Below are 12,562 nucleotides of genomic sequence, written 5' to 3'. Positions count from 1 at the left end.
AGCCCACATAGAGTGTTAGCTACTGCTTTCCCATTTTGGTCAGACAAAACAATTCCTCTTTAGGCCTGGGAATCAAGGGCACATTACTGTCTCAGGCCCTGAGAAATGTACACAAAAGTGAGGGGGGGGGGGGGGAGCAAACCTGGGGTAAATAACTTCATCACCTGAAGCTGTAATTGGAAGATCAACCCTCAAAATGCAAATGGACTAAACTTATAGCAGTTTGAAAACCCAAGACCCGTCATCCATTTTGGGTGCAGCCCCTGGGGGGGGCTTCGTCTGCCCAAAATGTACCTGAAGGCCCTTCAATAAATATAACTGCTTTTTATTCCCTTAATTTTGCCTGGTCTCTGTTTATAAGTAGCCAAAAAAGGCATCATAAGGAGCTGCTTCTGTGTGGGATCCTCCAGGGACTGTAGTATGAGTAGCTTCAGCGTGGTCTGCTCTATGGATTGCTGGAAGTTGCCTGCTCTGGTGCTTGGAGAACTTCCTCCTGTTCCTTCTTCTCTGCCCCTGGTGTTCACAGGGTTATTTTTCATACTCAACCCCCTTCTTACACTGGTTTTAGAGGGTTACCACCAGCTTCTCTAAAGGCTGTGCTGTGCCTTGCAGTGAAACTAGCCATGCCCAGGCAGCCCCTGGCCTTCTCCCAGAGAGGTTCTACCTCTGCAGCCCCCAGCCCTATCATCAGAACTTTGCCAATAAACACAGTGCAAGAACATTTCCTGTCATTCAGAACACTTATGTACCAAGAAAAGTTATTATTTTGGATAATTCTACCATAAACTGTAATCTATAGCCACAAACATTTATGTACAACTAAATCTACAAACTATGCCAAAAGCAGTGGTATCCTTTAAGACTGTAAAAATTAAGTCCAGAAGCATCCTGAAAACAAACAGCTGGATACCTCATGCATTTTTTACAGTTGAGTTGAATATAAGTTTGTTTGCAAACAAACTCACTGCTCTCAATCTATCCACAGATCTGTATACATATACAAACACACCTCACAGGACAAAAAGAAAACCTTTGCATAAGCCATATAAAAATGTATTGCAAAAAGTAACCATTAAGAAATTCTGATCCATCATCTCATCTTCTTCTAACACTTCTAAAAGAAGGGTTTTCTTTCCTGTAGAATCAAAATAATTGGTAACAGTATCCAAGTAAAAGCACAAACATTTTCTGTATTTTCTCTCAACACTTTTCACTGTGGAGAAGCAACTGACTTACATCAGAAATGTCTTTTTTTAAACAAAACATCTTTAAGCTCAAGCTTTTAGGTTTGAAAGAGTTACAGATTAGCTTTATAGCATAAAATTTGTATAATTACAGATCTAGGAGACATCAAAAAGAACTGAAGTAAAATCTAAATTTGTATCTTAGCCTGCTATCTTTAATTTGACTGAAATAATTAAAAATGAATTAACAAGCTTTTAACACTATTCATCTCCAGTAACCTGTTTTTCAAAACATAAGATCAGCTTGGATCTTAGTTCTTGGCTTGCATCAACTTTTACTAACAAAACTTTTGCGAGAGACAAAAAATTTCAAGGATTTTGGAAATGATCCTTACTGAATTGTAGTAGAAACCAGTGCTATGGTCATAATACAATCCTGTATTTTCATCGTAAATAAATCCAGTTTGTGAAACAGCTGCCTCTGCAGCAGCTCTCAAGCTCTCAGCCAAAGAACCTTCTGGTACTGAAGTTTCTTCTGTCTCCTGATAACAGAAAGTAAGAAAGGTAAGTGCTCTATGAACTTGGACTGTTTCAAAAGGCAAAAATCTCGCTGCAGTTTACTGGTAAACTCTTACTGTTTCCAACAAGACCAAGACTCCAGCCTCTCTATTTCATTTTTCCCCAGCTTTACTCAAAAGTGACTCACATCAAAAATACACACAGGGAGCATCCTTCAGAGCATTCTGTTGGGGGTTAGGTTTGTTCCTTCTTTCTCTAAAGAATTTTTTCCCCACAAGTTACCAAGGAGACCAAGTGTTGGATACTTGAGAGTACTTAACCGAAACAAAGAGGTGGACAAAAGGTGGAAGGGGGAGATAACGCAGGTAAAAGACAAAGCTTGAGGCAGCGGCGAGCTGGCGAGCTTTTCTTTTTCCGGCGTTCGGGGAGACGCGTGTCTGCCGCTCCTCGAGGATCTCGGCCGCCGCAAAGCACGCCGAGCGGAGAACGGCTGTTGCTGGCTGGAGGAGTTTCACTGTGGCCAAAGGGATCCAGTCCTGGGAAATCTACTAGCACCGGGTCAGCCTGAATCCGGAGTTTTCTCGGCCACCTGCGGGGAGCTGCCTCGCCTTCGGCTTCTTCGGCGCTGCTCCTCTTGCTGCAGCGTGACCCTGCACCCCCTGCGCTGCCATGACATCCTGCCCCTGCCTTCGGAGACACCCTGCCATCCCAGCTACCAGCCCGGGACTTTTCCACTGTTTCAGCTTGGTGCTCTGAGGATCCTGCAGGGACACCGAAACCAAACTGCCCTGGGTTTTGTGAAACAAAGCCCTCAAGGTTCTTGGTACTGTTGTCGTTTGTCATTAACGCTGTAGTTGTTTAGTGGGGGGGGGGGGGGGGGGAGTTCTTTTGTGTTTGTTTGCTTTGTATTACATACTAGTAAAGAACTGCTATTCCTATTTCCCAAATCTTTGCCAAAGAGCCTCTGATTGTAATTTTACCTAGCAGATACCTGTCTTCCTAAACCAAGACACATTCCTAAGACAGATTTCTCACCTCTGTTCCACATCAGTTCCTAGATGCCAAGGCACAAACTCAGTTAGTTGAGTGACCTAAGAGAAGGCTGGAGAGCAGGGAAGAAAACCAACCCACAACAAAATAAACAAATAAACCCCGCCACCAATGTTCTTCTCCTTACGTCTTGCTTCCTTATGTCGATGGAACAAAAAATAAAAAGTACTATGTAAGAAAATCAGCATGGACATATTGAACATACTCTGCTGATAAAGATGATCCTGCTTCCAGGCTATATAGGGTATATATGCCTTTTCACAAAAACTCTCAAACTCCAAGACACAAATCTAAGAGGATGCTCCACTTGGAACATACTACAAAAATAACTAATTTTGAAGTACAAGGATATTATCAGCACTAGACCATCACAAAAAAATCATTTTGTATAAAGCTGTCAGGACTGCAAGCACATCTTTTAGATGGAATATTAACAGAGTACTGATTTCAAAATTGATAAAACTTCAGACAGTTTAAAAACCTGTGAATTCTGGATGAATTTTTCCTCTTCTCCATCTTCAATAGCGTTGGTGCGATCCTTCCTTAGTGGAATATTAACACCTCTCTCCAATTCCTCTGCAGAATTATGCTCAGTGCCTTCAGTCTCATGACTGTGTTGCACTGGAAGTTCAGATGCACAGTCTTGAGTATCAGTGTGATTGTAATAATTTTCATAGTAGTAATAATCTGCAGGGGGGAGTGGGAAGAGAAAGAAAAGCTCAAGTTGCATAAATCAGCAAGGCAGTACTTTACAAATGCAGTTTAAGGGCGCTAAATCTTAAACTGGAAATTTATGCAAGTAAGCAATCTAATGAAAATCAAAATTTAGGTAGTGTGTCTACTTTGAACTTATTCTAATTCAACTGAACAAATTATGTCTTGTTTGAATACACTTCAAAAATTGGTAAAGCCTGTATGTTTGCAACATGGGATTAAAACGTAACAAATTACAATGGCATGAATTCTGCTAGTCCTTGCTACATTTTATCCTGAATTAATACCTTGATTAAATACAAAATGGTATGAAAGATAATGTCAGGTTACTGAATTTAATTCAGGAAAGGATGCAGACTTGAAACGCACTCTATATTACAACATCTTCAAACTAAGACACTGTTCTTTAAACAGTCATTTAAACGGTCACCACTCTCTCTACCTGCTTGTGACCATGCAGCAGAGTCCTCTGTCTGCACTTCTACACTAGATGTTTCTTTCTCCTTCTTATTATGGATTTCTTTAGTGAGTTCTTCTACCTGAAAGAAAAAATTGCATGTTAGAAACACAATACTGCATTTTAGTAATCTGCCACCTCAGAAAAGAGTCAGCCTATTTTGCATTCCATAATTCAGACAAAGCATCACAAGTGTTCCAAGTGATTTTGTTCAGCAGCAGACAATTTTGTACTTGAACAGTTGGCATAAAGAAACAGATGATTTCTGCTCACAAAGGAGCAGTGAAGCTTAACAGAGGTTATTGCTAAATGCTCACCCTGTAAAGTTGGATTTCAAGCAATGATCACTGTTCTGTAGTGACAACTGTGGCATTTACAAATCACAGAATGTTCTGAAACAGACAGAACCCACCAGGATCAGCGAGTCCATCTCTGGGCTCTGGAAAGGACACCCCCAAGAATCACACCATGTGCCTGAGACCATGGTCCAAATGCTCCTTGAGCTCTGTCAGGCCCGGTGCTGTGACCACGTCTCTTCAGAACCCCTTCCACTGTGTGAAGAACCTTCCCCTCATGCCCGATCTCTGAACTTCAGAGATGCCTGAGCTTCAGGCCGTTCCCTCGGTTTCTGACAGAGGAGATCAGTGCTGCCCGTCTGCCTCCCCTCACAAGGAAGCTGTACCCCGCGATGAAGGCTCCCCTAAACTTCCCTCTTCTGCACAAGCATTTACAGAGGAGTTCTGCCACTCTTCCTTTACCTCACGCTTCGCTCAGTAAACTTCTTTCCCTCTGCCACATGCAATTTCTCCTGACTGCAAATCCAACCCTGTGGTAGAGAAGGCGTCACCGTTGCCAGCACCAAGCCCTGACCCGAGACCTCAAACCTGCTCTGGCCGCCGGCAGGCCGGGGGAGCCCGGTGGGCTCCGGGGGCCGCGGGACCCCGCGGAACGGGCACGTCGGGTGGAAGGGACGAGCGGAGGGCGGGCCGAGCGCTCGGGGACTGGCGGCCGTGGGGGCTCCGTGCCGCCCGGCCCGGAGGCCGCGGTTCCCTGGGTGGGGGGCCGTACCTGCCTCCGGAGCGCCTCGCCGCTCTCCCGCTCCCGGCGGTGCAGGCGCTGGGTGCGCCGCAGCCGCCACCGCGCCCGCTTCAGCTGCGCGCGGCACGCGCCCAGCTCCGCTCGCAGCGCCGCCGCCGCCTCCTCCTGCTCGGCCGGGTCCGCCCGGCTCTCGGCGCCCGGCGGGGAAGTCATGGCCGCCCGCCCGCCCCTACGTCGCCGCTCAGCGCCCGCCCTCCGTCCGCCCCGCGGCGCCCCGGCGGCGCCGCCCGCCAGCCCCGGCCGCGGCCATGGCGCCCGCCGGGCGCGAGGGCAGGGAGCGGCGCGGGGCGCGCGCTGCCGCCGCACCGAGAGCTGTCCTGCGCCGCGCGCGAGGGTCCGTCCCGCGGAGCGGGAGCGCGCGGAGCGGGGCCCGGAAGCGGAGCGGGAGGAGCCGGAAGCGGCGCACGCGGCGGTGCGCGTACGTGCGCCGGGGCTCCATGGCGGCGGTGGCTGCGGCGGCGGCGGCGGGCCCCGGGGGCGGGCCCCGGGGACGGGCCCGTGCCTGGAGCTGGGGCTGGCGGTGCCGCTCGCGGTACAACGGCGGCGTCGGGGAGAAGCTGAAGGATGAGCAGCGGCCCCCGAAGGCTGGGCGGTCTCGGCGCCGGGCGCGCTTGAAGTCTGTCGGCGACCTCCACCATCGCCTATGCTTGGTCGTGGCTGGCGGAGTTTGCTGGTGGTGGTGGTGGGCTTGAGGGTTCCAGCTGCGTCATATAACAGAATAAAAAGTAGTTTTAGCGTGTACTTTCATGCAAAAGTAGGGCACACTTTGGTTTGAGGGGTTTTTTGTGTTTGTTTGTTTGTTTTAGAGTGAGGAGGGGAAAGCGTCCTGAGACTTCTCAGTCAACGCTGTGGCAAGCCACACCGTGTCCTGGCTAGAAATTGCCGTGTCTGGAGGTCATTGCAATTGGAGCCATTTAAACAGAGTCAGTGCTGAGAACTGCAGTACTGCAGCACAGTATAAATTTCTGTTCCTGAGGTTTCTAGAAGCAGCTACAGAAGGTTTCCCCCCTGAGCCCCATCTCAGTATCATGATTTTCCAAACTTAACTTCACAGGCTTCTTATTTGTAGTGTGCTTTTTCTGTGATGACTGCAGTGTTTCTCAGTTCTTAATAAACTGTGATACCCTCTGTTGCTATTGTGCCTGGCTGCAGAAATGGGAAGTATATCTTAGGAGGTCATAGCCTAATAGCTTTTAAATCTGACTGTGGTGAATGTGTTGCATACCTGGACATCTGCATCTGCTTTCAGGTGTGTCCTGAATGATGCACCACCTTTACACTTCGGGTTTCTTCAAGTAATGTATTTGAATTTGAGAACCATGGTACTTGGCAGTGCTAATTTAACAGGGATGCGACTGTTCTCTGCAAAGACATGCAGTTCATTCAGTACTGTTCTGACCAGAGACCACCAGAATCAAATGCCTGATCTCTACAAGGTAGGCAACATGAGCAGGCAAGAAGCAAATTACTTCTGTCCATATCCTAACTCAAATAGGAAAGAAAGTAGATATATTTTGTCTTTTCTAAAGCATTTTGGAAAAGGATGTAAAGCTCTGCTGTGGACTGGTGGTCCTAAGAGATAATAAAATAACAAGAGTTTCAGACCTCAGTTTTTCTTCTCTGTAATGTTGTATTGAAAAGGTACGTCTCATCAGCTGAGAATTAGCATATATGTGTCTATCAAGAAGTGTTTTATCTTAGGGAATGGCTTTTGTTTGCATCAGGGTGGTTTCACTTAGTGTGTGTAAGTAAAAAAGGGCCTGAGCTGGAGGGAGATATTACCTGAAAGAGCAGATTTCATTCACTGCCCTGTGTTATATGGTTAGCTCCTGCACCTTGTGTAAAAGGAGGTGAGGACTTTGGTCACAGGGGCATTTGCCACCGAAGGACAGAGAACTGTGGAATAAAGATGAAGTGTCTTGTAGGCACAGAGTGCCTGGCCAAGGGAATTATCTCCAGAAGGTTTCCTCACCAAAAAGCTATCACAAGCCCAGACCTGCATGAAAGAAAATGCCACAGTGCATGCTGCCTGCACAAGCAAAATTCAGGAGCCCAACTTTGTCAGAGAGGGCCTGGAGGTGAAGGAAGGGTGAAGACACAGAGTTATTGCTGCCTATTCTTTCCCTGTTCCAGGGCCATGCAGGAACAAGAGCTGCAGGAACATGGGCCAGCCCCACTTGCGTGGCTCCAGGATTGCTCTGTTTCCCCATTCCCCTACCCCTGTTGAGAATGTGGTCCTCATCTATTCCTTTTTGCAGGTTTCTCCTTCTGAGGGGAGTGCAAACAGGTCAGCAAGTGCATGAAGCCATCGTTACTATCATCATATCATCAAGGCACTGTCCCACCTCTGAGATGGTAATGAGTATGAATATGGTTATGTGTGCTTTCTATTGTAAAAATGAGCTTAAACATAGTGATTCCAAATTCCTTGAGGTTTGTAGGCTTGGTGCTCATAGTCTTGTATTCTTGTGTCTTGTCTTCCCTTTTTCCCTGTGGGTTACAGTCCCACTGCACTTCAGGTTTTGGGGTAAATCTCTGGCTGCTCTTTTCTGGTTTGAAGTTTCTTAGGTAGTGGTGGCTATGGGCTTAGCAGATACATGTTTTGAGCCTTGCAATGACATGGAGATTCTGAAAAAGTTCTTCAGGTGGTGATAGCATACCTTGAGATATGGATTTTCACAGCAAAATCCTCAAAAATCTTCCTGGAACTTAATGGTCCTTTCAGCATGTCACATTTGATGAGGCAGCAAGAAATGCGAAGTTCAGCACCCTAACATCCTGTTCAAAGTAATAGTAGCACTACTGCACACATCACAACCTACACATATATCTTAAAGAGAAGTCAGCTACAGGGAAATGGAAGAGAAAACCAGTTGAAGTAGATCAAGCTGCAGATTTTTTCAGTGAGGAATACAGGGATTTTCTTCCTTGTCAGCACTCTCCTTTCCATACGGATGTACATTACTTGAAAAATAGGTGCTTCCAAACTTGATCTGAGCTCTCTGGTGTGGTCCTAAGGTTTTTCAAGGTGAGAACATTGTCTAAAATGGCACTTCTCAGAGAACAAGTTGTCTGGTATTTCCTCTGGGGTCACATTGTCTACCTTGTGCCATGGTGCTGCTTTGAAGTAGGCACATTGCCTCTATGTGGATTAAGTGCTCCTTTCCTGTAATATGGAGTCAAAACTACAGGAGAGCAGAATGTGTCATGCCAGAGAACTTCTTGCAGTTCCTTAGAGCTTGTGCAGATCACTGGCTCAGTTTTTCTCAGTTTTTCTCAGTTTTTCTCAGTTTTTCTCAGTTTTTCTCAGTTTTTGTGGCCTGGGGTCCCAGCTGATTGCTGATCAAGGGTCCCAGCAGCATCTTCTCAGAGACATGAGGAGTATTTCTGCAGAAAAGCAGCCCCAGAACGCTGTGTATCCAAACAGAAGACAACTGGTCATTGACCTCTGTTCTGATAGGTGGTGAGGATGTTGTGGCACAGCGGTTTTGTCAAGCAGGACCAGGAAGTGCTTGTGAAAGGCTGCAGGTACCAGCAAAAGGGCAGTAATTTGAGCTGGAGTTCATGCTATGGAGACTGTTTCAGCCAGTTGACAGCTTGTTTTGTGACGCAGAGATTTCAAATAGAAGCAGTGAGCTACTTGTACAATCTTGCTGCAGCAGCTTTGAAACCAGTTTTAGGACTTTAGCATAAGCATAGCCAGTATTAGGCTTTAGAGTTTCTGCATGTAAGATTCCTTTTGGGCCTGCACCACGCGTGGCTGCTTCCCTTCACAGCATCTTAAGGCTTCTGGGTTCACACCAGCTGCACGTAGCAGGCCTGTTGGATCTAATTTCTAAATAATGGGACGGGACTGCTGGGAGATGTTCTTTGAGCTTCATTGCAACGTCAGCCTCAGTACAGGGTGAGACACGAAAGATGACAACAGCTCACGTCTTGCCAACAGCAGCCAGAATTCTCTGTGTTACAAGGCCTTTTGAAAGTTTTCTAACCAATAGCAAATTGTTTAGAGCTTACAAGCATTGGCATAAACCAATCATTAAAACTACACGTGTACCTTTTATCTAACAATAGGTGCTTGTTTCATATTTCTTGCTATTCGGGAACTTTTTATACTCTTCTATAAACAGAGCACAGAGCCTCATTATTAAACTTTTCTATTATCTTGCTTAACATATTTTTCTACTTACTAAGGCCTAACTCTACACAGCACAAAAATACAGTCTTATTATTCCATGTCCTCATTTTTTTATCTTTTTAACTCTAAGCCTTCATCTGCACTGCTAATAAGATTTTTTTTTCTTTTTCTACTTCCCACATAGACCTACCCATTGTCATACTGCAAGGATAGGGTCCCCAGTTTGCAGCTGGGGATACTGCTCCCAAATTGAGCTATTTGAAAATGAGACATCACAGCACACAGCCTTGCAGAGCTTGAACTCTATGAATATATTTCCAGTATTCCTGGAACTTCTGACCTTGAGACGTTCAAGGGTAAGGATGTGAAGTAAACTTAGAAAATCCAAACAGGTCTAGCCATGATTTCATGCAGTGGTGCTTTTCCACTTGTGTTTCCCTGTGAAGCAGGAATGTTGAAAGAAAATAGATTTCACCACTAGATGGCATTTAAGGATTGGGTTTGGTGGGTTTTGTGGTTTTGTTGGTGTGTTTTTTTCTTTGGGGTTGCTTTTTTTTTGTGTGGGGGGGTGGGTGTTGGTTTGTTTTGTGGTTTTGGTTTGTTTGTTTGTTTTAATGCTCTGAAACACAGTATTGAAAATTGCCTAACTAGGCCAAATGGATTGCTAACCTAATTTCCTCCCTCCCACTAGCTGCTGGAGACAGTCACTGAAATTGGCTTGTGGCTATTCCTTGACATGATCTGATCCAAGGGCTGCCAGCAGAGTAAAGAAGCAAGACTTGCCTGTTGTGTCTATGGGAATTCGTACCCCAGAGGGAGTGAATCGCCTGCTTCTAAGGGACGGCTCTTTCTACCCTTCTCCTTAGGAGTCTCTGCTGCTGGAAGATGCCTGTATCCTTAGTGCAGTGGAGTGAGCAGACACCTTGCACAGACACTTGAGCTGCTCCAAAGTGGCAAGGTTCTTTTCTGAACTTGCTATTAATGCAGGGGAATAAATATGGATGTGCCTTTCTTGCTGTGCAAGAGATAACACTGCATGCATTTTATCATTGCCCCCTGAGGAGCTTGTCTCAAACAGCACATGCACATTCAGAGCATGTGTGAGTCACCATCCACCTGCCAGCAGGGACAGGTCACAAGGACAGCATCATCCTAAACTCTTTGGCTTTGGTGCTAACTTTGCTTACACGTTCCACAGAGCCTATTCAACACATTCTTTTTCAGTGGCATAAGCTTCCAAATATCTGGCAGATTTGATAAGTGATTATAAATAAACTTTGACAACTTCGCTCAGTTGCAAAGGCAGAAATAGAATAATGCAGGTAAGAGTCAAAGTGGTAAAAGAAAGCTGGTCTCCGAAGGGAACAGAGTTCAATATATGAGGCTCAGGCTGAAGATCCCAGAGAAAACAACATCTGGTGCTAATGATTCCAAAATAGTTGCAGGTTATCATCTCTGCAATGCTACATAACAATGGCAGAAGGATCCCACTGGCATACTTGTTAGCCTGTGTCATGCATGCCCCTTTGTCAGTGCAGCAGCAGGAGAGAGCGCTCTTAATTTTCTCTGGGGTGTGGTGTTGTGGTATCCAATGCCTGTCAAGGAGCATGCCTTCCCACTGTGCTCTTTCCAAGCACCCATGTGCAAACCCAATTCATCCAGTCCATCTGCACTTCTGTGCCAGTACTGCTGACCTTTCTTTTTCTCTTCACCCTGGGCTCTGGCAAATCTTAGGCTGACAATGGCCAGGCAAAGACAAAGAAGTGTGTGGTTTGCCTGCACACTGCCTACAGGGCTTTTCTCTGCCTGTAGCATGCCTCAGAATCAAAGATGACAGTGCTTGTTACAGGAAGAGAAACAGTCACGCAGGTCAATAAAAAGCAGTTGACTTAGATCAAGAAAACTGCCTGTGTGGGTTTTTTAATCGTGATAGCAGGGCAGAAAGTGTGCCTACCTCTCCATGGCTGATCATACAGTAAGAGCATGCCAATTTTACAGCTGTTTGATCAGCAATTCTTAAACATTAGTAATTGCTACTAATAATACTATAAATACTTATGGTATTAATTATTACACAGATTTGTGGAAGTTGCAGTATTCCCACTTCCTCTCATCTTGCTACAGGTTGCATAATTTTTAAGTTCTGGTTTTAGTCTTTACTAAAAGGGAACACAGAAATGCTGGATGATGTGCTGGTGTGAATTTGAAGCAAACAAATTGCTGACAATTAAAAAGCTCTCTTTAAAGGAATTTTTCTTGCAAATGCAAGAATACCATCTGGGTCACTGTGGGGAACATTAAAAGAAAAGCAAAAGAGAGAGTTTTGGGAGGGAAGATAGGAAGCAAAGGAAGAAAACTCATCACCAGGTTAATTAAACTGGCAGGTTTCTTCAGCTGACTCATGTTTAATGAAAAATTCTCTAAGTGTATTACCTGTAAAAACTAGCTGGAGTAGTGATCTCAAAACTGCTGTAGACATTTATAGCCATGAGCAGGTGCATGTAACTATTCATATTGCAATGCTATTATGTTGAGGTTTTAATTAAGAACAAATCAGGTATGATATGTTTTAATACATACACCCTATGAATTACCTGACATTCTGCTGGAAGCCTGATGAGTTAAAATGATCTCAATAGCTTTAATATCTGAATTGGAGCTGAATGCAATTTAATCTCATTAAAACAACAACAAAAAAATCAAATTTTAATATTAATTATTAGATAATTAAATGAGAACCAAATGCAACTCAATGTCCAGGCTATCCATGGTTTTGATACGAGGCTAGATTTTTAATTTTTACATGTCTTTGGGCTGACGTAGGCAATACATCTGATTTTATCTAGTATATAGGGGTTTTTTTTCTGTAAAAATTACCATCTTTTCTATTCTATGAAAAAGTGACAGTTAAGATTGTGAAGTTTTAGCTTTTTTCATTCTCTGCAGCCTCTTGAGTCTGATTCATTCCTCACATCCAGAACAGCTTCCATCCCTATGGAATGGAACAAAAGTTGTGTCAGATAAGCAATGTTCAACATGATATCCTGTTCCAAATTATACCCCTATGATTTTCCTGTGGTTTCTCCTTCTGATGCCCCATCTATCCTGAAAGAGAGCATTCAGGCTGTAGTATTTTCAGTTTGTGAAACAGGTCTTTCAGTATAAACTTTAAAAAGGTATTTGTGAATATGCTGTCAGAATTTGTATCTGCATTTAACTTGTATTTTCATATCACACACACACACACAGACACACAAGAATCAAGGCGGGTTTAGAGCTTTTATCATGAAGAATGCAGGGTTTTGTGAGTTACTCAAATAGGGTGACTTAAAGGGGCATGCCTTATTTCCCCCACAAAATCCTCATCAGAAAAATTTATATAATTTTCCCAATATATTCCAT

General features: G+C 44.7%; 1 protein-coding gene and 1 long non-coding RNA gene across 6 annotated transcripts in view; one reads left to right on the top strand and one right to left on the bottom strand.

Annotated features, from left to right (window-relative positions):
* AGGF1 (angiogenic factor with G-patch and FHA domains 1) overlaps nucleotides 1-5,186 on the bottom strand; it is a 49,664-nt gene extending 44,478 nt beyond the window's left edge. For 4 of the 5 annotated variants that reach the window (XR_010720472.1, XM_066180762.1, XM_066180764.1 and 1 more), the window contains exons 1-4: nucleotides 4,993-5,186; nucleotides 3,910-4,006; nucleotides 3,235-3,440; nucleotides 1,580-1,726 (exon numbers count right to left, since the gene is read on the bottom strand). Coding sequence is in view for 4 of the 5 variants with exons in the window: in XM_066180762.1 (XP_066036859.1) it covers nucleotides 1,580-1,726; nucleotides 3,235-3,440; nucleotides 3,910-4,006; nucleotides 4,993-5,175 (633 nt within the window). In the remaining variant the exon portion in view is untranslated. The remainder of the gene's footprint in view (nucleotides 1-1,579; nucleotides 1,727-3,234; nucleotides 3,441-3,909; nucleotides 4,007-4,992) is intronic. The other variant, XM_066180763.1, reaches the window with a different exon arrangement.
* Nucleotides 5,187-5,567: 381 nt separating this feature from the next.
* On the top strand, nucleotides 5,568-11,066 carry LOC136288769 (uncharacterized). The gene is made up of 4 exons (XR_010720573.1): nucleotides 5,568-6,458; nucleotides 7,281-7,377; nucleotides 9,345-9,516; nucleotides 9,852-11,066. It is a non-coding gene; the product is annotated as an uncharacterized lncRNA (long non-coding RNA).
* Nucleotides 11,067-12,562: the final 1,496 nt, after the last annotated feature.

Source organism: Chamaea fasciata, unplaced genomic scaffold, assembly GCF_029207755.1.
Source record: "Chamaea fasciata isolate MVZ Bird 193981 ecotype frontalis unplaced genomic scaffold, bChaFas1.0.hap1 SCAF_4, whole genome shotgun sequence".
Lineage (NCBI taxonomy): Eukaryota > Metazoa > Chordata > Aves > Passeriformes > Sylviidae > Chamaea > Chamaea fasciata.
The sequence above is the reverse complement of the archived record's forward strand: the minus strand, read 5'-3'. Positions and strand labels throughout refer to the sequence as shown.